This window comes from Fundulus heteroclitus, chromosome 15 (assembly GCF_011125445.2).
Source record: "Fundulus heteroclitus isolate FHET01 chromosome 15, MU-UCD_Fhet_4.1, whole genome shotgun sequence".
NCBI classification, from domain to species: Eukaryota; Metazoa; Chordata; class Actinopteri; order Cyprinodontiformes; family Fundulidae; genus Fundulus; species Fundulus heteroclitus.
Window position 1 is genome coordinate 5,150,617 of NC_046375.1, and position 27,606 is coordinate 5,178,222.

At 40.2% G+C, this 27,606-nt stretch overlaps 1 protein-coding gene across 8 annotated transcripts; it reads left to right on the top strand.

Annotated features, from left to right (window-relative positions):
* Positions 1-5,635: 5,635 nt before the first annotated feature.
* On the top strand, positions 5,636-26,477 carry max (myc associated factor X). 8 transcript variants are annotated; one of them, XM_012877230.3, is made up of 6 exons: positions 5,636-5,820; positions 6,095-6,121; positions 14,785-14,892; positions 17,562-17,606; positions 22,783-22,921; positions 24,979-26,477. In XM_012877230.3, the coding sequence occupies exons 1-6, from the start codon at positions 5,785-5,787 to the stop codon at positions 25,164-25,166; spliced, it is 543 nt and encodes a 180-aa protein (XP_012732684.1). In that variant the 5' UTR covers positions 5,636-5,784; the 3' UTR covers positions 25,167-26,477. The 8 variants fall into 8 exon arrangements, with proteins under 8 accessions (XP_012732684.1, XP_012732694.1, XP_012732702.1 ...); XM_012877240.3 differs by having other exon boundaries at positions 22,786-22,921; XM_012877248.3 differs by having other exon boundaries at positions 22,798-22,921.
* The last annotated feature ends 1,129 nt before the right edge of the window (positions 26,478-27,606 follow it).

Here is a 27,606-nt window from a genome sequence, read left to right on the forward strand (position 1 = left end):
TGTTCCTTTAATGGTCAGCTCTACCAAATGCTCATATGTTTAAATTGTACAATTACTTTTGGTATTTTCTGACAATCGACCAAAGATCTTGACTGATCTGCTGTTTGAATAACAGCGCGGAGTAAAATTCAGTTAGAAAACACCTAATTTGACATGAAGGAAACTCTTGTCCAAACATCCAGTTTCATTCTAGCATTTATTGTTTCAAACCAACGAGTTAAAACTCTGGGGAGGTTGTCATATTATTCTCAATAAGTGTTTTTCCTCTCTTATAAAAGCAAACTCTGAAAGCTTTTTGCCTGAAATCCATCTTTTCTGTAAGAATGACGTGAGTAAATGAGCTATTTCTGTCTTTACTCCTTATAACATGTTGGAAAGTTTAAAACCTCATTTAATATAAGATTTTTTTCCCCTGTCAAATCAAGCTAGCTTTATTTGCAATCAAGATTTTGACATTTTGACACGGATTACCCATGTACACCTGAATGAGTGCAGGGGCATTTCTTCAATACATCAGAAATCCTGAGCATCCCTCCTAGGCCAACTATGCGCTTCCACCTCTGGCGCCGCTAGTTTAGCAGAGTTTTGATTATCCTTATCGTTGCAACATACATTCCAATGAAATTCGTCCCCTGCATTTAACTCATTTCCCTTGGGGACAGTGGGCTGCCACTGTGCAACGCCCGGCCAGCATTCTCAGGCTAAGGGTCTTGCTCAGGCAGTCTCTGTGAATTTGAATAGAGCCTTGCAGCCTCTCCGGGATATCGTCTCTAGATATAGAGGAACTGAGCTGTTTTGGTGGAATCGAAAAAGATGAGAGAAGTAGAAGTGTGGCGCTCAGAAAAGAACCAGAGATTCTGTTTTAGTTAAAGATCAAAAATCTTTATTGTCAATGAGATTGCGCCATTACCATTCAGTTCAAATCATGTTCATCTTTAAGCCACAACACAATTCTTGTATTACTTTGATCCTAAATCTTTTTTTTTAAAGTAATCTATATTGGATACCTCTTATCAATATCACTCAATTTATAGTCAAAATGGCATATACCAATCTGCCGTGTACTTCGATGTGGAATCCAGTTTTGCATTGCATTATATTGAAATGACTGTTGTCATTTCATCTTTTAACTTTTTGCTCTCTCTCCTTTTTCTTCATAGTAGGTACACCTGGTCTGACGTTCTGTTAACTGTGACATCATCCAAGGAAGACAGATCACCCGCTATTATCATCTAATGTAGAACAGATTACTGGATAAATGGCAGATGACCGTTCATACTGAGCCTGGTTCTGCTGGAGGTTTTTCCTTCCCGCTAATGGGTGTTTTTTCTTCCCACTGTCGCTTCATGCTTGCTCAGTATGAGGGATTGCTGCAAAGCCATGGACAATGCAGACGACTCTCCCTGTGGCTCTACGCTTCTCCAGGAGTGAATGCTGCTTGTCGGCACTTTGAAGCAATCAACTGGTTCCCTTATATAGGAAATTTTTTAACCAATCTGTATAATATGATTGATTTTGACTTTGTAAAGTGCCTCGTGATGACATGTTTCATGAATTGGCGCTACATAAATAAAATTGAATTGAAAAAAATTGAATTGGAAAAAAACAAGAGAAAAAAAAACGGACTTTAGATGCCTGGATTTTAACAACGTTGCTTCCTCTCTCACCTCTTATGATCAGTGAGCTCCCATCAGGCTGAACACTGGGATCTTGAAATTGAGTTGAAACGCTTCATTTCCAAGCTTACACAAGAAGGAAATAGCACCTAGCGTTTGGCAAGATTGAAGAAATATGTTCAGCTTAATTAACACGTTTTTCTGCAACCTTTTCCAGTTCTTTGGGGAAGCAAAAAATATTTGAGGTGCACAGTCATAGCTGGATGGTTTCTTGTTTGTAGGCTCCCTCCGCATCAGATTCATTATTAAAGCCCAGCCTTATTATGGCTTCACATTTTAGGCCAAGCTGTCACATGCAATATTCTTGGTAAACCTTTCTTGCGTTTCCGTTGCGTGGCTCTTCAGCGTATTTCATCCCAAGAGCAATTTAGTAAGAGCATCCGCAGCATCTTTGAGGTTAGGGAGGAAACCATAAGATAAGTCAGTATGTGTTTGTGTGTATGTGCAGGAAAAGAAATGGAGAGCGGGGGTGTCTCCTGAAGCTGCTGTGACCTCCTGACCTGCTAGATAAAAGAAAGAGGGTGCTCCCATCTTTTTTTAACACACACTTTCTGATCCTCTGTTGCTGTGCCAAATAATTCGCAGTGTAAGCTCCTTATCTACACTGTAGTTTGGTGAAAACGGATAGAAACATCCATTTATGTCCCTCGGTGGGGGGAAATTTAGGTGCCAAAAAGAAGCCCAGAAGCAGATTCTTTTAAATCTCTACAATATGCATGGCCCTGTAATACAAACATAATACACCTTTAGCTAATATAATGTGCTCAAGGTAACCTGTAGCAGAAAAAAAATAAAGAAGCATTACCCTTAGCATCTGTTAGATGTTTTAGGCGACCCCAAAAATGCAATAAGGAGTGGATTCTATTTTACACAAGGCAGTCCAGAAATCGATGATAGACAGAGGAGGACAACAGGAGATGGACAGAGGGACTGCGGAGCCTCGTGTGCAGCGATACAGGTGCTGCTCCAGTCACCTGTAATGAAAGAGAAGCTGAGCCAAAAGGCCAAGATATGGGTCCTGATCAAAGGGACTTAGGTTGGCTGGCTAAGCTTTAAAGATAAGAGCTCTGAGTAGAGCCGCTGCTCCTCTGCGTTGAAAAGAGTCAGTTCTAGTGTTGTGTCGTTCGTCAATGATTCGTTCAAATGAACGGATGCTGTGTTGCGATGCCTGGCCTGTCAGTTTAGGTGGACAGCCGTGGTTTGGTGCAATCCTGTCAGACTCTTCGTTTTCAGAGTTTTATAGTTTTAGATTTTTTTTTTTTTTTTTTTTTTTTTTTTTACCAAATCCTAGTTTAATCTTCTCCACAGCTTTGTCTCTGTTCAGTCTGCTTTGTCCCTCGGTCTTCATGAAGCTGTTTGTTCATTAATGTACCCTAGCAAACCTCTTGAGCTTTAACAGAGCAGCTGTGTTTACACTGATATCATGTTACACACAAAAGTGGACTCTATTCACTAATTAGGTGTCCACGTTGACGTTTGTGGTTGTAAGTAATACAAATTTCAGAGTATGAATATTTCTGCCCCTTTTTGTCCCTTCCCCAAACCTTGGGATACCCTTGAAGAAGCTAAGAAGAGGTATGTTAGGGTTCTGCCTCCTGGACCTGTTACCTCTTTGGCCCAATCTCAGATTTGGAGAAGATGAGAAGACAATAATCAGTCTCTGCTTTGCCCGTTATTGCTCACCAATTAATTATCACAACACATGAGTTTATAAAAAGGCATTGACTTTTTTGAAGTTTATAAAAACGGTTATATTTTAGCCCAGTGACATGTCCAGGATGGACTCTGCGTCCCCACTTGTCGCTCATTGACTGCTGGAGATGGTCACCAGCTCCTCCACCACCCTGTGTTTACGTCAAGCCGCGTTCTCCAATCAGATACGGCATGACGTAACACCTGTACGGAAAAGCAGGTATAGAAAATCCATGGATGGGAGGTTACATTTTTAAAAAGTTTAGTAACATTGCTTAAAGTTTATCAGAAAAAAACATCACTTACTTTTAAAGATGAACATTTTTCGTTAGAAATATTTACAATAATACCTTTAACAATTAAATATTATTAAAGGTAATCTTGGCTGGTTTAGCTTGTCTGTCTGGCAGGTGTTTTTTTAGTTGGAGTAAAATGAGTCCAATTTTTCCACAGGAGGCTTTTTCACATGTTTCTGGTGCGATTCGCTTCCACAGTGTCGGTTCACGTCACACTCCACTCTGTGTAAAAATAACAAATAACTACAAAAACTCTCTGAGAATCGCCTTTCTCTGGTCTCACACAGTTAGAACCTGTTCTCCAGTCCATGTTGTAGCTGCAGTTTATTTGTTTTTTTATTTTTGATGTAGTTTCCTTAATAATCTGTATGTGTCAAAATCCTTGTCATTTTATTTAACGAGTGTCCTGGTTCAGCTGCTCATGAGGTGGAGCTGCTGCATATTGACTGACAGCCGCTCTGACTGCAGCTCTGTTTTCTTTGTTACAGAAAAGCGCTGGTGGAATATTTGTGATTTTTTTTTTTTTTTTTACTTTTTCCGACTCAGACCCAGTCAATCCGGGACATCGTTTCACATTCGGACCCTTCTTCAAAAAAAAAAAAATAGTGTGTCATGCTAAATTAGCTGAGCTAAAGCGTTACTCTTTCAGTTTTAAATAAAACACAACAGTGAATCATGAGGAGATCCCTGGTTAGTCGCCGCATTTATCAGCTAAATTACTGGAAGCGAGGGAATAAACATTGACAGGCGACATGGCCACAGGTGGAAATAACTCATCAATTAACTGCAAGAGCAGACAGACACACTTACCGAAGGAAGTTGTTGTCAGGTGTTCTATCCGCAGAACTTTCTGACCTGGTGGTTCACATAAATCCAAAGAAAACCTTTGATCACCAATACGTTTATTCATACCATCTGTGGTCAGTTTGAGACGCTCTTCCAAAAGTTAAAATAATTGAACACCGATAAACCTCAGACTGGCAGATCTGCGCTTTGCAAAGACACACCCTACACTCTTTCTGATTGGCTAATGTCCTTGCTCTGCCAGATTTCATTGGTTGAGCGTAGCTTCTGTTTTAAATCTTGAATAAAAAGTCTACACGGAACATTTTGCACCCTTTTTTCAATTCACAGAAATCTGTCGCAGCGACGGAGAACTTTATCCCCTGATAAAGTTAAATAATTACTTATTCAGATCAGAGATGGGGAGGAATGTATCCAGGGATAAAACATGAATGACCAGAGGGAGGGACATCACAAACATCAAATCGCACCCAGTATATAGATATAGATATATATATATAGATAGAGATATAGATATAGAGATAGATAGATATAGATAGATATTATACACATAGGTATAGATAATCTATCTATCTATATCTATATATCTATATCTATCTAGATATCTATATATCTATATATATATATATATATTTATATATATATATATATATATATATATATATATATATATATATATATATATATATATATATATATATATATATATATATTTATGTATATAGCTATTTATTAACTTTACAGCCAGCAAGGCTTTATAAGCCCAGATCATTGCCTTGGTAACATTCTCATGCCTGGGTCTATTCTTGAAATCCACGTGTCTCAGCCATGGCCTTTTTCAGATCTTTTGACATACAAATTCGGCTCAAACCACAACTCCCATGGAGCAACAGAAAAGGTAGCTGCTGTGACGTAATAGTCATGCGGTCGGAGTCTTGGGCGTTGTAGTTTCGAAAACAAATGCAACATTTTAGCTAAAACATTTACAGTGTCCTGTTTTCCAGCATGACGCTAGTGGCCGTAGAATCGTATTCATATCCTATTAACCAGACTAAAATACTCGAAGAGTTTGTATTTTTCTGACTTAATCATTAGCAGGAAATCACGTGCGCGGACTATAACTCCCAGAAGCGCCTTAAAAATGCCGCGCATGCGCGCCGCGCAGCAACAGTCGTGCGTGTGTGGTGTAGTCACGTGGAGACGGCTCTGTCCAAACAGAAGGTGAGCTGATGCTAGCTGCGCCGCTCGGTGCTCGACTGATCCATGCTGTTTTTGTAGCCGCCCGTCCCTTTTAAACCAGCCTATTTCAGCGAAGAATGAGTGATAACGATGACATCGAAGTCGACAGTGACGTGAGTACTCCCGATTCTCTGCTTTTTTTTTAGGGACGTTACGCCCGGCTAGCGGGCGATTTAGCATTCAACTAGCTGCCCAGCTAGCCGACTAGCTGCTGGTTTCTGAGTCATTTTTTTCTAATGGATTCTGGTGATTTCGCCGAACCCCGTAGCCCGTCTTGTCGCTACTGTGCTGAATTGTGTTACTTTTTAAAGCCACATCAGCGAAACAGTTGAGATTTGCCCAGCAGTCATGGCTACAATTGTACTTTTTGTTCTGTTTCTTTTGCAGGAAGAATCACCGAGATATCACTCTGTGGTGCGTAAAGCTGTGTGTGTGGGGGGGGATTTGTCCACTGTCGAGAGAAAATCTTTCACTGCTGTTGTGCACTCCATTTTTTATTCAAGCCATCAAATTTATATATATTTTTTTTTTATTATTTTTTTATTTTTTTGTATTTTATGTTGCTTCATGGACATTGCTGTAATGTGAAACATATTGGGCAGTATTGATGACATTTTAAAGCTCGCATCCGTCCACGGTCACGTCCAGCGCGCGTCTCGGGGTGTTCCTCCCCCCGTGCTGAGTGCGCTCAGCCGTGGGGAGATGGCGACACGACGTCTATATTTAGACCGAGGCTTTATCCCGCCACAAAGGCTGGTTTTGTTGCAAGTTTATTTTTTCCGGTAAACACGAAGCTGTCTGTTCTCCATGGCAGCAGCAGCCTTCCTCCTCCTCTTCCTCCTCCTCCCCCCTCTTGACTTCACGCCACGGGGATTCCGCTCGGTAAACGGAGTCGGTTTTGGTAGAGTACGCAAAGGGTTAGAGGAGGAAAGGAGGATATATATATAATATTTTTAAAGCTGGTGATGAAGCCGCGCCTGCATCCCGGACACGGCTTCGTGTGGAGGAAGGAGTGCGGCGGGATGTTGTTTTTCTCCTTTTTCTCCCTCCCTACATTTGCAGCCAGAGATTAGAGCCATCTTCTCCCTACAGGCGGCTGAACGAATGACGTACAGCCGCATCTCCAAACCGGGGAGAGGTGCAGAAAGCGCAGGACTTGGTGGATGCATTAAAACAGGCCCGTCGTGTGTTTGTGTCAGGGTCTGAATAAAGTAGGGTTTTAAAATGCAAAATATTCAGTGAGATGTCCTGATGCATCTTTTTTATTATTATTCAGTGAGAGGCTCTACGAACGGATGAGGATTTAAGTAATGAACAAAAAATGTTTTGCACATCAAGAACAGCACAGAAGTCTCATCAAATCCAAAAAGGAAAAGGAATGAAGCGGCCTTATAAGATGGATCAGTTTAAAATATAAAAAGTAGATATACTCTGATCCACTTTTAAAGAATTCGACAAAGGGAGTAAGTCATAAAATGAACCAAACTAAAGAAATGCATATTTTTGCGAAGCCCTTTATCCGCCTCAGGCCAGAACATAAAGGCTGTTTTAAATTTGGCGTGAAAACTAATGCATGCCGTCCCCCAAAAAAACGTGTTACTGCATCCAAAGTTACCGACACGTGTCCGGTTCCTTTACCCGACGGGTTAGTGGCCTGGGATTTGGAAAATTAACGCCGTCTGCTACTTTGGGAAAACATATTTGTGTCAGTATTATACTTATTTTTTTTTTCTTGTTTACCTGGAAAAGGGAATAAGTCGGTGTTTAGCCAAAAAAAGCCCTCAAAGAAAACCTAGAGGATAAATTAACCTCATTTATCCTCTATCCTCACCGTCAGGTTAGAAATGAGGACTTCTGCTGCGTCCTCAGAAGCCATAATTCTGGCCTGATTGAAACATGTGAGAAATTGTCGCTCAGATCAAAGCTAAACGACCGTAGCTGGCTTTAATGCGTCCGAAACAAAAAGCGTTTCCCGTTGTCATAAACACATTACCCCAGAGCAGCATGGTTCCTTCCTACTTCCTGTTTGTACCTGTAGGCTACGCTTTTCTTACCGATGGCCTTAAAAAACATCTCGTCGGTTCACTTCTCTTGGTAGCTGAACAGTTTTATTTATTTTTTTTACATGAAATAAACTAAACTACAAAAAAACAACAGCGGACGGCCAGTAAACGAGCCAAGATACTGTATTTAGGGATGAGCACTAAACCTGGCCTCCAACAGGAATGACTGTCATTTATTTAGAACATAAAAGCTTTAATCCTAAGTGAATTTCTACAACGTGACTGTTTTAAAATGGCGCATAATTAAAGCTTCCTGTTGTGTCCGTAAAGGCAGAGCCGTGTCAGTGTTTCCTGGTCCCAGGGCGCGTTGGACTCCCTCAGGGCAGATCCTGTTCACGGACAGCATCTCTGGGTCTAGCTGTGGCGAGGAGCGGGTCTGGTTTGGGAACTTCAGGATCTGATCTGTGGCTTCTTCAGGCCACGGCGTCCAGCGTGAACTGGAGCAAAGCCCTGGTTCTGGATCGGTGGCCGGTTGATTGATCTGGGTCGGGGAGGTCAGTCTGAGTTTAGGTGTCTTGTTCCCCCGGTGGTGGTAGAACAATCCATTGTTGCTAGAACACGACTCTGTGGATGAGTACGGAAGCGCCTACGAAGCAGCAAACGCATTTCTCCGGTTTAAGTAGATCAGCAACAGTTAGAGGTTTTCTGAGGCGAGATGTTAGGAATATGTCACAGGGTTGCGCGTTTTATTCTTCTGCTTTGTTGGCGTTTCCTACGTCAAATAAGGAAGGCGTTGTGCAGGTATCCGTATGCCAGCCGGCTTTGAGCCGGGCACGATGGGCGTGACGCTTCGTTGTCAGGTATGCAAAGAATGGCGAGAGCGGCTCAGCCGGCGCGTCCTTTTAGGTAGCCAGAAAAGTATGTGATGAGTAGATAATCGCTGCCTTTGGTCATCAAAACATTTGAGAAGGATTGTGGATTTTTTTTTTTTTTTTTTTTCTGTGGAGGTAGGGTTAAAATCTTATGCAGCTGGAAAAAAGGCACAAACGCTTTGTGGTTGAAAGCAGACGAAGCATCAGTGAGCCTCCAGAATCAGGACATTTTAATTGACTTAATAATAAAAATATAATAATCTGATCAACATTGTGAAAAGAGCGGGAGTTGTTTTAATAAGTTCAGACTAAAGTAAATGTTTAAATTTTTATACCTCCTGAATTAATTAAACAATTTGAATTTGTTGGAAAACATGGTTTTATATGAAGCTTTCAATATAAAACACAGATTTTTAACTGTTTGTGTTATTGTCAGACAATTTAATAATACCTGCCATGCTTTTTTGATTGTTTTATTTTATTATTTAATCATAGATTTCATAAAGCTGTCTTTCGTAGTTTGCATCTTAAAAGCAAGGTGGGGCATCATCTCCCAGCTCTGATCACTAACGTGAAGCTAACAGGATGTTTGAGCTCAGGGCCTGAAGGCCAACAGGCGGCCCGGTGTCACCTCTAGGCTGGGCCTCATTCCTAAGATCACAATCAGCATCCAGATAAACCTCCACTGTCTCGCCTGGAGACGGACGCTTTGCACATTTACCGTCTCCAGGTGGGCTTTGTGCGATGCAAAAAGTAGCCGTCAGCTTCGCGGCCGCTCTCCGTTCCCGCCTGAAGCCGTCCGTGCCACTTCGGCTGCCAGACTTGTAAATGCACATACCTGCACAGGTAGTCATGTGTCTGTTTTATGGCCGGGCCGACGCAGGGAGCGGCGCGCACGATGCCAGGAAGCACGTGAATGTGGCTGCCGCAGTGGGCAGGCGCCATGGTTACCGGGCCGTCGTAGTCACAAGACACGGCGACGCGGTCGGTGCCGGCTGAACGTTTCTGTTCAAAACCGGTTTCAGTTTCATGCTGAATGTCATTAAGGCTCTTTGTCGGATGCATTCCTCCCTCCCTCAGCAATTTTTATTCAAACTCTCGTATCATGTCGTTAATTCTGCTGTAGGGCTTTTAAACAGAGGTGGGTAGAGCAGCCAAAAGTTGTACTAAGAGTAGAACTACTGCAAACTATTTTTAGTCAAGTAAAAGTAAAAAGTAGTCAGCCAAGAAATTACTCAAGAGTAAAAAAAAAAAGTATTCAGCAAGAAGACTACTAAAGTACTGAGTAACTAATCATAACTGATGATTTAATATTTCTAAATTATGTAATCGGACAGATAAAAAAATATAAGGTTATGTGCTAATTCTGGTATTTTAAAGACAAAAGGAAATCTTTTGTAAATAATTTTTTGCCTACTTTAAACTTGAAAGCAATACTTATAACAGTTATTGTATATACAACATGTTAGAACAGTGCAAAGTACTTCCAATAAAAATATTTACTGTTTACTGTACATTCATCTGACCTCCAAATGGCTCAATGAGCTCAGCGGATAGAAAATAAGATTAAAATAACAACAAAGCTTGTGTACAAATAAGAAGTCTGACTTTAATTTAAACTCTACATTTTTGTCTCTGGTGCATTTTTGGTTAAACCAAGTTTGTTCTTTATTCATGAAGTTACTTACAACAGAAATTTTACTCTAGTAATATGACTCAAGTAAAAGTAAAAAGTACATTGCAGTAGAAATACTCCTAAAAGTATTTTAATTTTTTTATGTAGCTGAGTAAATGCTCCACGTCGTCCCTGAAGGTGAACCTGTCTCAGCCTGCCTGCCGTCTCACCTGTGGCCACTCTGTCTGTCTGTCTGTCTGTCTGTCTGTCTGTCTGTCGTTGTGATTGCCGGCAGCGTGAGTCACACGCCTCCTGCCTGCTCTTTATCTCGGCGGCAGCGATCTCGTGACCCTGCGCCGGCACAGCTGGTGTCCGCATCACCGCTGCTCCGCTGACGACGCTCGGCACGGCCCGTTCCGCCTCCGCTTTCCGTGTCGGGCTTAATGTCCGAGCCCTGAGCGCGTGGATTAGTCCAGAAGCACGTTTGGTCGGCGGATTTAATGGTTTTGGCCTAAAAACATGGAAGCGAGCTGATCTGCAGCCCGACTCCGGTCGTGTAACGTTGGCAGCCATGTTGGGCTTTTATAGTGTAATTATGAGGCCACTCTGTGGCTACATGTCTGTTTATGGCTGGTGTTGAACGATTTATTTGAGTTTGGGTAATTTCACAAATATAAAGTATCTGTTCAGTTGCAAAAGATAATTTTGTAGATTAAGTCTTTAGGGGTTTCTGTTTACTAACAGGGACCATAACTGGTTAAATCTACAATGTTTTAACCTGTCATTTAGTGACATTTTTAGCCTTTTAGTGTGTATAATGCTCTGGCTGGGTGCGTTAGTCGCTGCCCATGTCCCGTCAGGTCTGAGTGACCCGGGTTTGGACGCGTTTCTGGGTCTTCAGGAGGATGAGGGTGTGATTGCAGGCTGGGTGTCGGGATGGCAAGGCAAATTTATTTATATAGCACAATTCAGTACAAAGACAATGCAAAGTGCTTTACATGATTAAAATATAGCAAAATAAAACAGAATAAAAGCAAGTAGGAATAAAATGCTCTCCATCATAAAATAAAATGATAGAAAGCCGGTCATGTGGCAGGAGGCCGTGGTTGCTGAAAGTCAGAGCTTAGGTTTGCTCTGAGTTGTTGCTTGGTGAACCTCACTTGTTTTGGTAGTTTTTGTGTCTTTCAGAGCTTCCAGTGTGATGGATGCTAAATCTGGGTTCAAACCTTTTGGGTTTGTTTGATATTAATTACAGGAATTATATGCATATTGTAGAAAATTTGCATAGTTTTACCTTTCCCTGTTCTTTTACTGCAGGAGATAATTAATTAAATATTTGCGGACAAAACGGAGATGTATTCAAAAAGTCGAGTCCCGGTCGACATTTTTAACTTTTAAACAGTCATTTAAGATTCGACTGATACGATCTCAGCCTGATTCTAAAATCAACCTCCACGTATGAGTCGGCAAATTCAGCTGCTAAACTCACCACTTCAGTTCGTTCTCTGTTTTTAGTCTCCTTGCCAACGGAAATATTCTTATTTATTTTCTGGTGCCTCTTCGGTTTTTGCAGGACGGCCTCCATCTGCTTCCCTAACGAGGGGTTAACGAGGTTAAGAGAGCCAGCACTAAGCTGAGGAACGAGCGCGTCTTGCTCCTTTTGATGTTTCCAAGTGACGCCTGCACATTTACCGCTTTGCTTTTAGTCATTGACTGTTTGGTGTGTAGCGTATTTCTGTGTAGCTCCATTTAACTTTGTGTGGAAAATATTTTAATGAAGAAATTCTTCTCCCGTCTCATAAATTAAGTGCTTAATGTTGTTCCCTCTTCCCTTTTTTTTTTATTTTTTTTTATACACATTACAAGCAGCGACTGTGTCCTACTCCCCGTCCGATACCCCTAAATGAAATAAAATCCGTATTGACTAAATAATCTTCTACATATTATCAATGATTTGTCCCAAATTGAGGTGGTTTCTGATGGCAAAGTGTCTTAGATTGTAAAACAATTTCTCAGCCTTTAAGCATCTCCCACTTTTTAATCCATTATGTGAAAAAGGAAGACGTGGCAAAGCTGAGAAATGGGGCTGGACGATATGGCTTTAAAAAAGAATCTCCAGTTTTATTACACCAAATCTAATAGAATTTTTTTTTATCATCCTTTTTTTGTTTCACAAAAAGAAATTAAACAAATGATTTAAAAAAAAAAAAACTTGCTTTTATGTGAAGTATTTTGTCTGTGAATTGACCTGAATTTAAATTGCAACTTAATGCAAGCTGTGAAACGCGCTTGTAAAACAAGATGGCGGCCATGCCATTGTAATTAATAAAAATAAAACGATGAAAATATAAAAATGTTTGCTACTAGTGGTATTACGCAATAAGATAAGAACAGACTTCACTTGTGTAACTTCAAACTAACTTAAAAAGATAAGTAAATGAGTAAATTAAACGGCTTGGTGTTGTGGTAAGGTTTCCTCTTTACATTGTATATATTTTCCTAAACACATATTCAGCATTGCTGCTATACTCTTCATGGAGTGCATTGGCAAAATAAAATCCCGACATTTCCAAAAATGTAATCTTAAAATATTGTAAATTGAAATTAATCCAATTAAATCGCTTTATTTCCCTGCCCTACTAAAAAAGCAAGGTGGCCACACTAAACTCCCACAGTTCCTAGTCTTGGACAGCTGTGGAGACAAAGTAGTGGCAGCATCAGGCTGCGGGGGAAAGCATTTTTTTTTTCTTCAGAAAACCTGTTAGGAGGCGGCAAAATACTGGAGGCTGGGGAGGAAGTTAGACTGGAGTGGTTTACGCCAAATAGCGGTTGTTAGAGCGGCCCAGTCAAAAGTCCAGACTTTAATTAATAGGTAATATGTTAAAATATGTAAATTGATGTTCGGTTGCTCTCCAACCCATCCTCAGCTGGAGCTACTTTGCAAAGACGACTAGGGGAAAAACAAAAATCACCATATCTAAATGCAAAGCTAGTAGAGAAATGGCTCAAGTGACCCGTGCATGTAAGGCCAGCTAAGGGATGCGTTCCAGTCTGTTGACTCTGGAGCCAAACACAACCCATGGCACCGCTGTCACGTTACCTTTTGATAAATAAAATGAAAAAGGAAGTATAATTTACCTTCCACTGCACAACCATGCTGTGGTTACGGTCTCATTGATTCCAAAGAGCAAACATTACACTTTATGGTTGCAATTAGAAAAAGAGGCGTATGGATACTTGACAGCCATTGGCCAATACACCCCATTCACTGCAAATTAGGGGTGAACGATTTTGGAAAATAATCTAATTGCGTTTTTATTTTTTAATTTTTTTCTTAATAATGCGATTTAATGCGATTTTATTTTTCCCAGTTTAATTTATCATGTCTTTTTAAACGTATACAAATAACAAATCATTTTGTTTCCTCGCCGTGCAGATTAGGTGCTAAAACACCCACAGCATCTAAACTCGAAGCAGAAATTATTGCGTTCTGCCTACAATATATTTCAACCAAAATTGCAATTTTGACTTTTCTCTGCATTAACCACAAGCAACAAAAATGGCGTCCAAATAAAGATGTTTCTAAACAAGGACTATTTTAAACAAGAACTTTTAATGTTTCTATTAATCAGAATATTATTCAAGAGAACAGCTTTTAGTTGATTTGGACATCAGTCCTTGTTGAACATAAAGTGCAACCAACAAGCACGTCTATGTATTAAACTGATTGACCTGTACTTAATGCTATGTATGATTTATATAAACTCTAAAACAAGTAATAAAGTTAGATTATCTCACTGCTGCAACTGTCTTCCCTTCCATGTGGATGTAAACCCACTTTAAACATTTTACCAACACCTAATGGACGTGTCTAATTCCCTAATTGTTACATAGCCAAAAATTGCAGACTCTGCGATTTGAAAATTGCGTTTTTTTTTAATCGATTATATTGAAAATGCGATTAATTGTTCAGCCCTACTGCAAACGCATTGTAATGGATGGGAAACCCAGATTCAACAGCAATCCTTTTTTAATTTTTTTTTTTTTTTGTTACGCCTGTGTCATGATGTCCCCAGTTTAGCTGTCAAATTTAGTTTTTATGGCTTTTAAGAACTTCTTTTCCCTCCTCCTGCTGCAACATTGTGGAGATGTGGCGTTAAAAAATGCACCGTTCTCTCATTTCTGTTTTGTAAAACCCTTCATTTTTGCAGAATTACTAACACATTTGAATCTGTTGTACATTATTGAAGTTTGACATCTCCGAGAACCTTTTTGTCCCGTTTCTGTCACTTCTGTGCGACGATTCTTGTACGTTCATCAGTCTGAAGACATTAGGCTCTGTGTGGTTTCGTATAAAGTGGCTTTAAATGAATAATTACGGCCCCTTCTCTGTGTAATTGATGGCAAACGGGGCGAACGAAACGCTCTGCAGCAGCTGTGTTCTCACCGCATTGTGAGGCTCAGGCTCTGCAGCAGAGCAGCTTGTGTAGGTGTGAGCGGTGGACGGCTGGCCGGGACACCCGCCGACTCCCCGCTGCCCACGCTGCTCTGCTGCCAGGCTCAAGGCCCTGTGACTTCTCATTGCAGGCAGACAAACGGGCACACCACAATGCACTGGAGCGCAAACGTAGGGACCACATCAAAGACAGCTTTCACAGCCTGCGGGACTCGGTACCCTCCCTGCAGGGAGAAAAGGTTGGTAAAAGCTCGGCACACAAGTAACATTCACACACTCATGTTAAAGTACAGTTTCATCCTGTTTTTATTATATTTTTTGCACACGGCTAAATGCTCAGATGTCTTTTTTTTTTTTCTTTTTTCTTTTTTAATGTGCATTATGGAAATGCTTGCAGTGACTGGGAAAAGAGCAGATGGTGGGAGAGCGTAGATTGGCAGCTCCAAGGCAATGAGGCTGCCTAAATACTTGGACCGGTGTCAGGAAGTTATTATGAGAACATTTTTGCTGCTCTCTTCCTGTTTTCACATCAGTAACATTGAGAAGATTTGGACCGGCTTCAGTTATTGGGCACAAATTTTTGTCGTCGCGCCACAAAAAAGCCCATTCAGGAATCTGAGGCGGCGAGGGAGTGGGGGCAGATTTAATGATGGGAGGGTTTATTTAGCTTTAGAAATGTTAAATTTAACAGGAATCATCTCTCAATCATCCTCTTCTCCCACGCTTTTGTGCCACTTCAGCTCTGTTTAGTTCCTGTTATACAAGAGAAGATGAGCGTTTCCAAATTAGGCCATACATCAGACAAAAGCGTGTATAAAATGTTGAATAACTTGAATGTTTAGTGTATTTTACTTAATTTAGCCAACCGAACATGATAGTTTTTTAAAACTCTTTAGATAAAAGTTTGGGACTAACACAACCACAAGTTTATGATTTGAATCAATCCTTCAACTCTCCAAATCTTTCCCTTTTTAAGCTCTTTAAAGGCAGAGTTCAGTTAGAAAAAAACAATAAATGAGGTCCCACACCATAATACCCCAAAAACCATGTTTGAATTTTGTAAGTATCTAAAACTATTTTCATGGCTTCTACCATAACCACAAAACTCATACGCCAATTTTATCTAGACTATCTCTTATGCAGGTCATATATAGTTTCTTTATGAGATAATGTCAAAATTTCTGTTCCTATTATAAGCTGCGTAAGGTAAACGATAGTATATTATTGTTTTAATATGCTTTTTTTTTTTTTTTAAAACAGAAAATCTTCCTTAACTGTACAAACATGTTTATCTGCCACGTAGCTTTGGCCATATTGGATGCAGTTGATAAAGGCATCCAAAACACAAAATATTCACTGTTTGAACTAGTTACCCTCATTGCATTTAATATACAGATTTTACAACCAGCAGCACATTCTCCTGTAGAAAAGTAGTTGCAGATTTAAAATGACACGTTTGACTGATATCTATGTAGTTGTCGCCAAAAACACAGCACAGAGACAGCACACCTTAGCGTTTAACAGCGACGTCCTCATCAATTTACGTCATGATGACATTTTTATTTCAGACTTCCTACTTTTTGATACAGTTGATCAAACCATTCTTATCTAGAAAGGGTGTCTGGGTTTCTTCGGTGCATTAGCTACATATCTAACTTTGTGTAACAATTGATGATACAACTCCATCCTATAGCAGTGGTGTGCCTCAGGGATCAATACTAGGATCTGTACTTTTCTGTATACAAGCATTCCTTCTGCTAACTCTTAAAAATTATTGTTGTTGTTTCTTACCAATGTTGGGCTGATTATACACAGATCTTTATATCCCTGAAGCCTGATGATTTTTACAGATCTTATTACTCTACACCACTGTCTAGAAGAGCTGAGTAACTGGATGACTCTTAATTTTTGGGCCGCCACTTTTTATTTTCTTATTTTCAGTTGATTATTCTAAACGATTTTTCCGCCAAAAAAGATGCCTCATTTGATATACCTGGTTTTTACCAAACTTTTATTGCCACTTTTTAAGGGAAATGTATTACAACAGGCTGTTGAGCATTGATGGTATAAATTATGTAATTGTTAAAATTTTATCATATTAGCACAAACATGAATAAAACCAGATGTAAAGGCAATAATCTGGGTTTCTGCATAAAGTCTGCACATAAAGAAAACAAGAAATGCTGTATTTTAATACTCATGTTGAAAAAAAAATGAAAATAAACCAGACAGATTAACTTTAGTAAGCATTGACCAGTTTAAAAAGTCAATGATTTATGGTCAGGGCTTTTTTCTTTTTGCTCACCAGCATCTCGTCGGTCTGTGCCGCTCACCGTCACGGGTGTTTGCTTTACGTTGCTTCAATGCTTTAGTCTGTTTCAGACATTTAAAATGCTGAAAAACACCTTCAGCTCTGGTGCCGAAGACTGAAACTCCCCAATGAGCTCCATCCGCCATGTTTGTTTTGGTAATGTAGCTCAGAACACGCCAGCCTGATTGAGTTAAAGGGACAGGCACCTACAGGAAGTGCTGGAGTCTGCAAGGATGGGGAACAATGATATCCCCCAATATCTTGGAAACTCAAACGTTTGTCACATTATCTGGGTAACCCATGAATATTTGGCCTTACAAGCACCTGCAGTAATTCATGCTTTTATTTCACACTTTTCATCTCTTGATTCAGTTTCCTGTTTACAGATGGTCCAAAACTCAGCTCCCAGACTACTTATCAGGACCCCGTTCTGTGGCGACAGCACAACCGTTTTTATGTGCCTTTACTGGCTGCCAGTCAGATTTTACATTTAGTGGCCTACCAAACCCTCTTTCTGGGCCTTTTTTTTTTTAAAATGATGCATAACTTGATTCCTACTTTCTTCAATGACCTTGTAACTCTATACCCTCCCTCTAGACCTGGAGGTCTTCAGATCAAGATCGTCACAATGACCAAAAACATGTGAGGATTGTTCTTTCTCTGTGCTGTGTCCAAAGCTGTGAAAGAGTCTTCCATCCAGCATTAGGATGGCAGACTTTGCTTATTGTTTTAAATCACATTTATTACTTTTCCAAGTATTTCTCTGTTGAATCTACTTTTCTTTACAGTCTAAATTGTTTGTCTTACTGTATCTTGGTATATTTTTGCTGCTTGTATTTTATGTGTAGCATATTAGAAGTTAGGTTTGAAAAGGGGTTATTATATTTCAGTATTAGGAACCTAGCTACAGATAACTCTTGTTATAACTGCATTAGCTGGGACATTATTTTGATTGATAAACTGTGATCATTAGGATTAGTCATGCTGAAACCTGGATCTGGGCATTTAGTTTGAGATAATTACTCATTAATCAGAAAGTAGTCTTGTCCAACCTACCTGAAAAGCTGACCTCCACATCGCCCATAGTTCTGCCTTTCTAAAAAAAAATAAGTTCTACTTGTTGGCCTCCTTGGTAAAGATGTCTAAAATCCTTTAAGAAAAAAAAAAAATTATTTGAGAACACTTACTCAGTAGGCGGAGTGCACAGGTGGAGTAATCCACATTAAAAATTAACACACCTGCTGAGTGCCTTGCCACAATATCTCAAATCAGTGCCGGAAGTTCACACCAGAAGTTAATTAAGGTGTCGTACTGGTGCGCTCCATTTACCTGGGAACTCGAAACCGGCCAGTCGGCGATTACGTCATCTCTGAATTTTGTTTTTCTAGCTTCCCTCTTGTCGGTCAGTAGGAAAAAAAGATGGGATGCTCACACAAAACCATTGTAATGAAGTCTTGTAATGAATTTTAAAGTCACCTTTTGCAAAATATTTATTTTTAAGCAGATCCTTCATTACTCATTTTGCCGCTACTGTTAAAACAATGACAAGAACGCTGTTCTACATGATATTTTGTGCTTTTAAAAAAGTGCTAAATATTACATAATGAACTGCTAAAAACAAAGTATGAAGTTTTACTCAATGTAGCTGCGAGCAGCTAGCCTGGCCAGCCAGACTGACTTACGGTGTGTACACGGCATATCAGTCTAGAAAGGTAGAAACCCATTTTAAAGGCGGGACTAACAGGGTCAGTGTCAACAGGTCAGAACCAGATGGATAACTACGGCTGTGACGCATAAAACTGCATCACATAATCAGAGGATACATGGTGTACTCGCATGTACTTTCTTAATTTTCCAAGGCACCAAGCCACAAAAGTATCCTTATGCATCTTCACTTATGGTTACAAAACAGTGCTGCTGCATTATGGGTAATTCTGCTGAGCGTGAGTCATCGTAAAGTCCCGCCTCTCGAGCTGTGATTGGTCCGGTCTGTTTTAGTCCAGAGTGCATGGAGCCATAGCATCTTGAATACAGAAATCTGGTATGGTCCTATTGCACCGACTTTCAGGCGTCTAATTCCGACTTTGGGGGTGGGGGCCGTCCCATTTAGAATTTCATACTCTGAGGTCGGAAATACCAAATTCTGAAGACAAGTGGAACACACCACGAGTATACTGTTCTTTGATCACTTTGTAATTTTGCAGATAAAGTTTTAAAATACAAACAGCTGTGTTGATGCTAAGGCTAAGCTTATGTTAGCACGGACTATCAATTTGAGGGGAAAACAGCTTTTAGAACTTTCCTTATTTCTAAATATATGATGTGCTTAGTCGAATTGACCAATAATAAGCAGTACATCACACGATGAAGAAATGTCCAAAACGTCCAGTGTGGACTTCCGGTACGGACTGGATATATGGCAGATGGGTCCCTCTCCAATTAACCCTACAGGGTTTCCATTGAATTTAGATCTGGGGACTCAAGACGACTATGAGAGCAGGTCACTTTTATGTCTAAACTATTTTTGTGTTTATTTGGCCACATGTTTTGGATCTCTACCCTTTTTTTTTTTGGTCTTCCAGCAGACTGAGCCAGATTTTCATTTATAATACTCTAGTGGTTCAAACGGCCCTTATACTTTGGTGTCTACCCAACTCAGGTGGTTTCCATTACAACTAGGTGGTACCGCATTAATGTGGTTGGGGTCGTCATATCAAAGTTACATGACTTGTTGCATGTGGCAAAAACACAGCGGAACAATGGAGGACACTGTAGCGACAATGAACTTGCTGTTGAGTTTATGGCTTTTTGTCGGACTCAGTGGAAAATTAGAGACAGATGAGACTGTGGGGCGGCAAGACGAAGCACTTTGGAGAAGTACAGGAGAGAGTGGGATCAAATGGACGAAAGGACTAAAGAGTCTCCGTTTTCTTTCATTAGAATATACACGGTTGTTGTCGTGAACCTTTACAAATGGCTTGTCTGACAGTTGCTAGGGAAACGCATGAGCGATGCTGATCGGAATGGCAGTTTTCTCTAGAATCGGTTCATTAAAATGATCCATTCAACGCATCATTCAGTTCAAGTTCAAATATACATTATTGATCCCAAAGGCAAATTAAATGTAACTCCTATTGATCCAGATTCTTCGGAGTTATCGTAGCTGGTGACGGCTGTTGGCAGGAAAGATCTCTGGTAGCGGTCTGTACTGCAGTGAATTTGAAGAAGCCTCTTGACTGAAGGAACTCTGTTTTCCCAAGACAGTCTCATGAAGATGATGGTCAGGGTTGTCCATGATTTTCTTGGTTTTATGAAGAATCCTTTTTTGCAAAATTATCTCCAGAGGTTCCCCAGTCGTCCCCAGAACAGAGCCAGCCTTCTTTATCAGGTTGTTGAGCCTTTTTAGTTACCTGGCTCTGATGCTGCTGCCCCAACAGATGACTCTAGAAGAGACGATTCAACAGACTTGTAGAAGATACGCAGCATCTTACTGCAAACCTTGAAGGCTTCCTCATAAATTAGTCCGCTCAGTCCCTTCTTATAGACGGCTTCACTGTCGCCAGTCTATTGTCCAGATGAACTGAGGTATTTATATTCCTCAACCACCTCCACTTCTTCTCCCATGATGGATATAGGGTTTGAGCTAACCCTGTTTCTCCTGAAATCTATAGTCAACTCCTTAGTTTTGTTCACATGCAAGATGAGATGATTGTTCCCATATATAACTACATTTCTGGTCGCTTACAATTAGCTATTTATAAAGAATTAACTGCGTTTTCTGTTCCATTACATTTAAAATGGGCAATAAGCATGGTTTCAGTCTCACTGTGCGCTATTTATAGAGCATTAATAAGCCTGATTATGAATTGTTTTAAATATAAAGATGCATAATAGACAGACTTCAGGCTATACCCGTGCCTTATTTTGAAGTTCTAGCAGCCAGAAGTCAGTCAGCTCAGATAGGAAAAGTAAAATGTCTAAATATGACTCTTGAATAAAAAAAATTTATTGCTTCTGAAAGATATAAAATTTCAGATTATATCACGTCAAATTCTTAGACATGTCTTATATGTCCCAAATCGTGTCCATCCTATCTCAGTCCATTGGTGTAGTGTGTGTGTGAGTGACACAGCACCACTGTCGGTGTGATTTATGTACTGCACGAACCAGGGCCGTTCAGTCGTTGGCGCCGCAACACAAGCTTGACGTTCTGAACGAACATGTTCACAATGTTGGTTCCACGTGCGAACGAAGGTGACAAAGGGGGGAGGGGGGGGTTCACGTTTGTTTACGCTGTGAAAAAATCAGGCCTGCTTTGTCCGTTCACGATATCAACGAGCGTCGCTAGAATCATATTACTAGTTGGCGAATCACTCTTCAGCGGCAGTACTGTGTCCGGTAGGTTGACTCTGAGACATCGTGAATGAATCCTGTACAGATTTGTGTGGCACAAGAGTGAATTAGTGCCCTTTTCAGTACAGTGCTACTCCTCAGCAGCATTTCTGTGTCCACTAGCTTGCTGTGGCCAATCTTGAGTTACTCCAAGCTAACATTAGCCATTAGCTTGGAGTCAGAGATGCTATTTAGTGGGTGACGAAGTTCCACTCCAGACCAGCTCGACCTGACATCAGCAGGAAACGAGAAAGTAACGAATTGGTTAACGACGTGATTTGTTCGTTTTAACGAAACTCATGAACGGCACATAGTGATGCGGCCAGTGACACCCCCCCCCCCCCCCCCCCTTTCGTTTTCCCTCGACGGGAAATCCACAGCCCTACAGATTCCCTGCCATGCTTAACATGCTTTTCCACTCATCCTTTGTTTCACATCAGAGCCAAAGAGCTCTGCAGTTTCAACAATGAAAATCACGTTTCCAGCCCAAAGGTTTACGTTTCTGACAGAAAAAAGGCTTTGACCTCCTCAACAGCTCGTAATGGTTGTCTTCCCACTCTTAGCTGCAGTTCTCCCCTATTTGGGGATCATTTTGAACTTTATTTGCCATCGTCCCCACTCTGCATCTTGGCAAGGTATGTTTACGTAAAATCCAGCCTTCGTTTAAACTGAGTTCCTCTGCCTGGAGAGACGGGTAAGTTTAGGTCAGGAGCTGTTTTTTCTGTCGTTCTTCCGCCGCTCATGGAGGCAATTTCCCCTAATTGAACGCTTGTCTTCCCAGTTTTAAAGAGCGGCCATTGTTACTAATTCGGTTTCTAGACGCTTTGCTCAAATTAGAAGAAACTATATTTAAAAAAAAGCTGCTTTTTTTTTTTTTTTTTTACCAATATTTTTTTCAGTTTGATTTAGCTTCTGATAATAAAAAGGAATATTAGACATATTTACTAAGGGGGCTGACTATTACCTGTAATTTATAGTCAACATATTTATGCCACAAAAAATGTCAAATGTACAGAATTTAATTACTTTACAAAAATGACTAAATGTGCAGTTTGGTTTGTATTTATTTGTCATGTTAATTAGATACATAAATGTAGTTTTACACGTTTATTTGTTCAGAGCTAGTACTTCATTGCATTTAAATGATCATTTGTAGTATTTGTTTAGTTTATTAAATGAGTAAATAATGCTCAGCTATAGCACATGTTATGAATTAAAGACATAAGGCATCAGTGAAGTGTTTGTTCTGATAGCCGGTCAGCCAGCACGGGGTTCTGCTCGGTACCAGAGCTGCGACCCGACTGATAGTCTACCAGATTCCCCTGCAGTGGTTTCAGTCATGACAGAAGCAGGGAAACTGTGAAATGTGATGAATTGTCTGTGATGTGTGTGTCATTGCTTCACTTTTTGCATGTGTCACTAACAGCAGTCTACCAAACAGGCGTCTCGAGCTCAAATCCTAGACAAAGCCACAGAATACATCCAGTACATGAGGCGAAAAAACCACACGCACCAGCAGGACATCGACGACCTGAAGAGGCAGAACGCCCTGCTGGAGCAGCAAGGTGAGCCTCGACCTAAAATCTGCTTCTGCAACGATTAAACAACGCTTTACTGGTGGCTAGTGCTGATTAAACGTGTTTGCACGGACTTTGGTGGTTGGGAAGTATTCTCGCAACAGAGAATGTGGCAAACTTGATTTTAAAAGAAGAAACTTGTTATGCAGCAAATGCCTCTTGAGCTTCTTTTTTTTTTTTTTCATTCTTTGTCATAATTTAAATGTAATTTATTGTAATTTAACCTGATAGACCAACACAAAGTAGCACAATAAAGGTGAAGTGGAAAGAAAAGTGGGTATAAGACAGGGGTGTCAAACTCATTTTGGTTTAGGGGCCGCATTCAGCTTAATCTGATCTCAAGAGGGCCACACGAGTAAACTCATTGCAAGATTAAATAGAACTAATAAAAGTGGACTTATTGATTTTTATATTAAATGAATTTCACTTTTACACAATATATTATGAATAACTTCAGCGTTTTAAGAAAAGTATGTGCAATTTCGACAATACTTTTACTCAGTTAAACATTTACTTGTGCATCATGCATAAGAACTGATCACAGTGATTGTACAATGTTGAAAAAGATTTATTCAAATTTTTTAGAACTTAAAAACACTGTCCTGCATGACAAAATACATCAAACAGATAAAAATTAAGAAATGATTAAAATTTTTCCACACCTGAAGCTTAATCTGCTAATTAAAACAGCGCCCCTCGTGGACAATATAGAAACTGCACATTTTCAATTAAACGAAGTACATGTTTTTTTTCAATTGTTTTTATATCATTCTCTTTTATCTCCTCTTTCTTTCACCTTTTCTTTTTCTTGTTCTTCCTTTCCTCTCCTACTTTCCCATTGTAGTGTCCAAATCATTTAAGATATTCCCCGCATGAATCATAAAACTATTCACATTCATAAATCAAGCGTAGCACCATGTGAAAAGCTGTACTGCTCCACATGTGAAAGTCAAATCTGATGAGCTCTTTATGGCATTAAGACAACAATTATTATTGTTGTTTTTTTTATTTTTTATACTAATAATGCATTTAGCCACAGGGCCGGACTACATTGTTCGCGGCCCGCGGGCCGTATGTTTGACACCCCTGGTATAAGACAAATGTTAGCATGGATAGTATTTAGCCCGTCTCCACGAGTCTGTTCTCGCTGGAGCCAGTTTCTTTTTAGGTAACTGTTTGCATATTTAAAAGCTGCATTTCTTTGGCCTATTATTGAGCAATTGCAGAAGTTGACCCAGGTAATCAAATAAATTGAGGTCTGGATTCAGACTGGGCCGTTTTGACCCATGAATGTGTGTTCACACAAACCATGTGGTCCAACACGCCCGACTCAGACGTCCAGGGTTGGGTCCTCAGCGTGAAGTGAGTCCTCTGAAGGAGCTTATTATTTGACCTAAAGGTTGCCTCTAGCAGCATTTCCTTGCATTTAGCTTCACCCATCATCTCTCCAACTTGGTCCAGCCTCCATTTTTGGGTTGAATACTTGCCCATGCCACCTTTATTGCAGTCACTCTGTCCCCTATGTGGCTTGTGGCTAACGTTAAATGGGACGACTTCTGTCTCTCTCTTGCACCAAGGTCAGATTTGTGTCATGCACAAATAATAGTCGTCCTACAAAGAGGTTCTTCCACCTGAGCTGTGGATCTCTAAAGCTCCTCCAGAGTTGCCAAGGGCCTCTTGGCCAGACTCTTCAGTTCAGGTCGTTTTAGTCCACGTCTTGCTAGGTTTTCAGCTAGTTGGGTCGAGCCTTGATGCGAGGTGTTAAAATCTAAGCCTGCTTTAGACTCGACACGTTTGGTTTGCCTGGATTTTATTTAGTGTCACAATAAAGGGGTTAAAACACATGCAGACGTTTCAGATTTAGAGTTTTTTTTCTTTCTTTCTTTCATCCACTCAGCAACTAGGTGCTACTCTAAAATGACAATAAGATGCAGTGCTGTGTGTGGTTAGACAAAAAAGTTCAACAGATGCTTTTTTTTTTTTTTTTTAAAGGCTATTCTAGTGAATTCTTCAGTCACCTCAACCACTTTTTTTTTTTCTTTCAGTCCGTGCTCTGGAGAAAGTGAAAGGCTCCACGCAGCTCCAGAGCAGCTACTCGTCACCTGACAGCAGCCTGTACACCAACCCCAAAGGCAGCGCCGTGTCGGCGTTCGACGGCGGCTCCGACTCCAGCTCCGAGTCGGAGCCCGAAGAGCCGCAAACCAGGAAGAAGCTGCGAGTTGAGGCCAGCTAGAGCCATTGAGCTGAAAACTCAGAAGACGGGGGCGGCAGGGCACAACATCCAGCTCCCCTCGTCCTTTATCCCCCCCCCCCCCCCCCCCATCTCCTGTTGGGCTCACGCTGGAGACTCGTGTCCCTGGAAATCTCCCACCGCCGCAGCCGTTCGTCCTTCCAGCAGGGAAGAAGGAGCAAGCAGGGCGGAGGATAACCGCTTCAGGTTTCCCCAGCTTCCCCCCCCTTATCCCAGTTTGTCTTAGTTTTTTCTCCTCCTCCGTCATCGGTGTCCGCCCTGACCTCTTTCTTAGCAACAACAATCCAAAACTCAAAAAAAAAAAAAAGGCAGCTTGGCAACTCAAGGACTTGATGCTTTTTGTACCCTCCGGTTAATCCCTCCCTCTCTCCTCCTCCAGAAAATCCTCGGAGCGAGATGGGGGAGCCAGGTGTACTCTTCCAGGCACTGCTTTGTTGTATTTTGTTTATTTTTATGCTTGATTAATGGAAAAAAAACGCAAATTGTTTAAGTTTTTACACACACCTAGAAGAAATTGCCCTTTTTAAAAAATGTAAAAACATTTCTAGCTTACCTTTTTTTTTCTCTCCCCCCACGCAAGAATGTGAAGATGCTTTGAGCAGATGTTTGCGATCTCCCACCTCAGGCCCACTGAATCGCAGATGCGTTCTGCTCGTCACGTTTAACACAGTTATATAAATAAAAATAAAAAAACAAGCCCTTAAAAATGGATGTTTTCAAGGAGAATATTCCTAAACTTTGTATCGTATTTTGTCCTTTTAGCTTGAAGTAGTGGATGAATTTAGGTGGCTGGATACGTTAGGCATCTCATTTATATATCATACGGAGCATTAATTGGATGTTTTCAAAACTATTATGTAATTTTTTTTTTTTTTTTTGTGGTAACCACACAAGTCTTGGAGAAAAGACCCAATTTGTGGCACGTGGTGTTGTTAAAGGGTTTGAATTAAGTATTGAATGTCCAAGGTAGCGCCTGACGTTTGCAGTAAACGGCGGCCAGACGAGCCCCGTCGACGTGTTGTGCTTTACACCGTGAAAAAAATTAAAATCAATGTTGTTTAATCCCCCCCTTCCCTCCCTGAGGAAAAAAATTATCTCTAGGAGACGTGTGTATGTATGTATATTGTTTCCATTTTATTTTATCTTTAGGAGGATATAATTAGTGTGGTAGGTCTTTGTCTGATTCCATTCCATGGAAATTACAAGTATGTTGTACATACTGCCAACAATTGTCTTGCAAGTTGAGGCCTACCTTTACTATAAACTTATAAAATAAACTATTTTATCCTTTAATAAGCTTCCTGTGGTTCCTGACGTCACAATATTGTGTTTGGGTGCCACAAAGCGGGCTTAAGTTGGAGCCCAAGTGTGCTTTGTGTTAAACGTTGTTTTATTTAGCAAATGTATGCCTAATTGTGGAAAATAACTTTTTTTTTTTTCTTTCAATTGAGGACCATTCAAAATCAGAAAACACCAGTTTTTCTCGAAACTTGCATCTCTTTTTTTGTTTCTCTTGTGGAAATGTATTCATCTGATAATTTAAAAAAAATGTTTTTTTTATCAACAATTGCCGTAGTGCAGGCATGTCAAAAGTACGGCCCCTGGACTGATTTTTGTGTGGCCCCCCCAATGGCATTTCAAGAAAGATTTGGTCTACTGAAAAGATTTGGCTAATGGAGATGGAAACGTTTTATTTTTATTAGGTTAAAATTAATACAGACGTGTTAAGATCTTACAACTGAAAATGTTGGGTAAAACACAATGTATTACCGTTTTAATAACCACACTTGCTGTTTAATTTAAAAGTAAATATGACCACATTTGTCTGTGGAATTTAACTCAGATGCCAACTTGTGCATTAAAAGCCGTTTTTTCAAAATCATTTAAAATTAGCTAAATACAGCATGTGTTAAATAAATAAATACCGGCCCAAATCCTGGTCTCATAAGGCTAGAGCAAAAGTAATAAAGTCTTGTTTTTAAATCTAGTCTAACAGGTGACCATCTTTTAATAAAGCAAATGTGCAAAACCCGTTTTTAACTTTGAATCTACTGGGATTTAACATCCATTTCCGTCAGAAAATCTGAATCATTTAGTTATATTTTGTAAAGCAAATAAAAATCACTTTTGGGTTATTTATCGTTATCCATTTTTTGGCCCTTGAGTACTTTTGATCTGAATTTCAGCCCACGTGCCAAAAAGTTTGGACATCCCTGCCGTGGTGCTTTTTTTTTTGTTTTTTTTGTTTAAATTACGAGAAAGTCACTCACTTTCTTACATTTCATTTCAAGTCCTGATACTAATAAAGTGATGCTCATTTGCTAAAAAGATTAAATATTTCCTTAATTGTGAAGCCAATAGTATAACTTCACAAGTGTTTTTTTTGGAATTCCCAGAAAATTACTTTTGTTCTTGCAGTTTC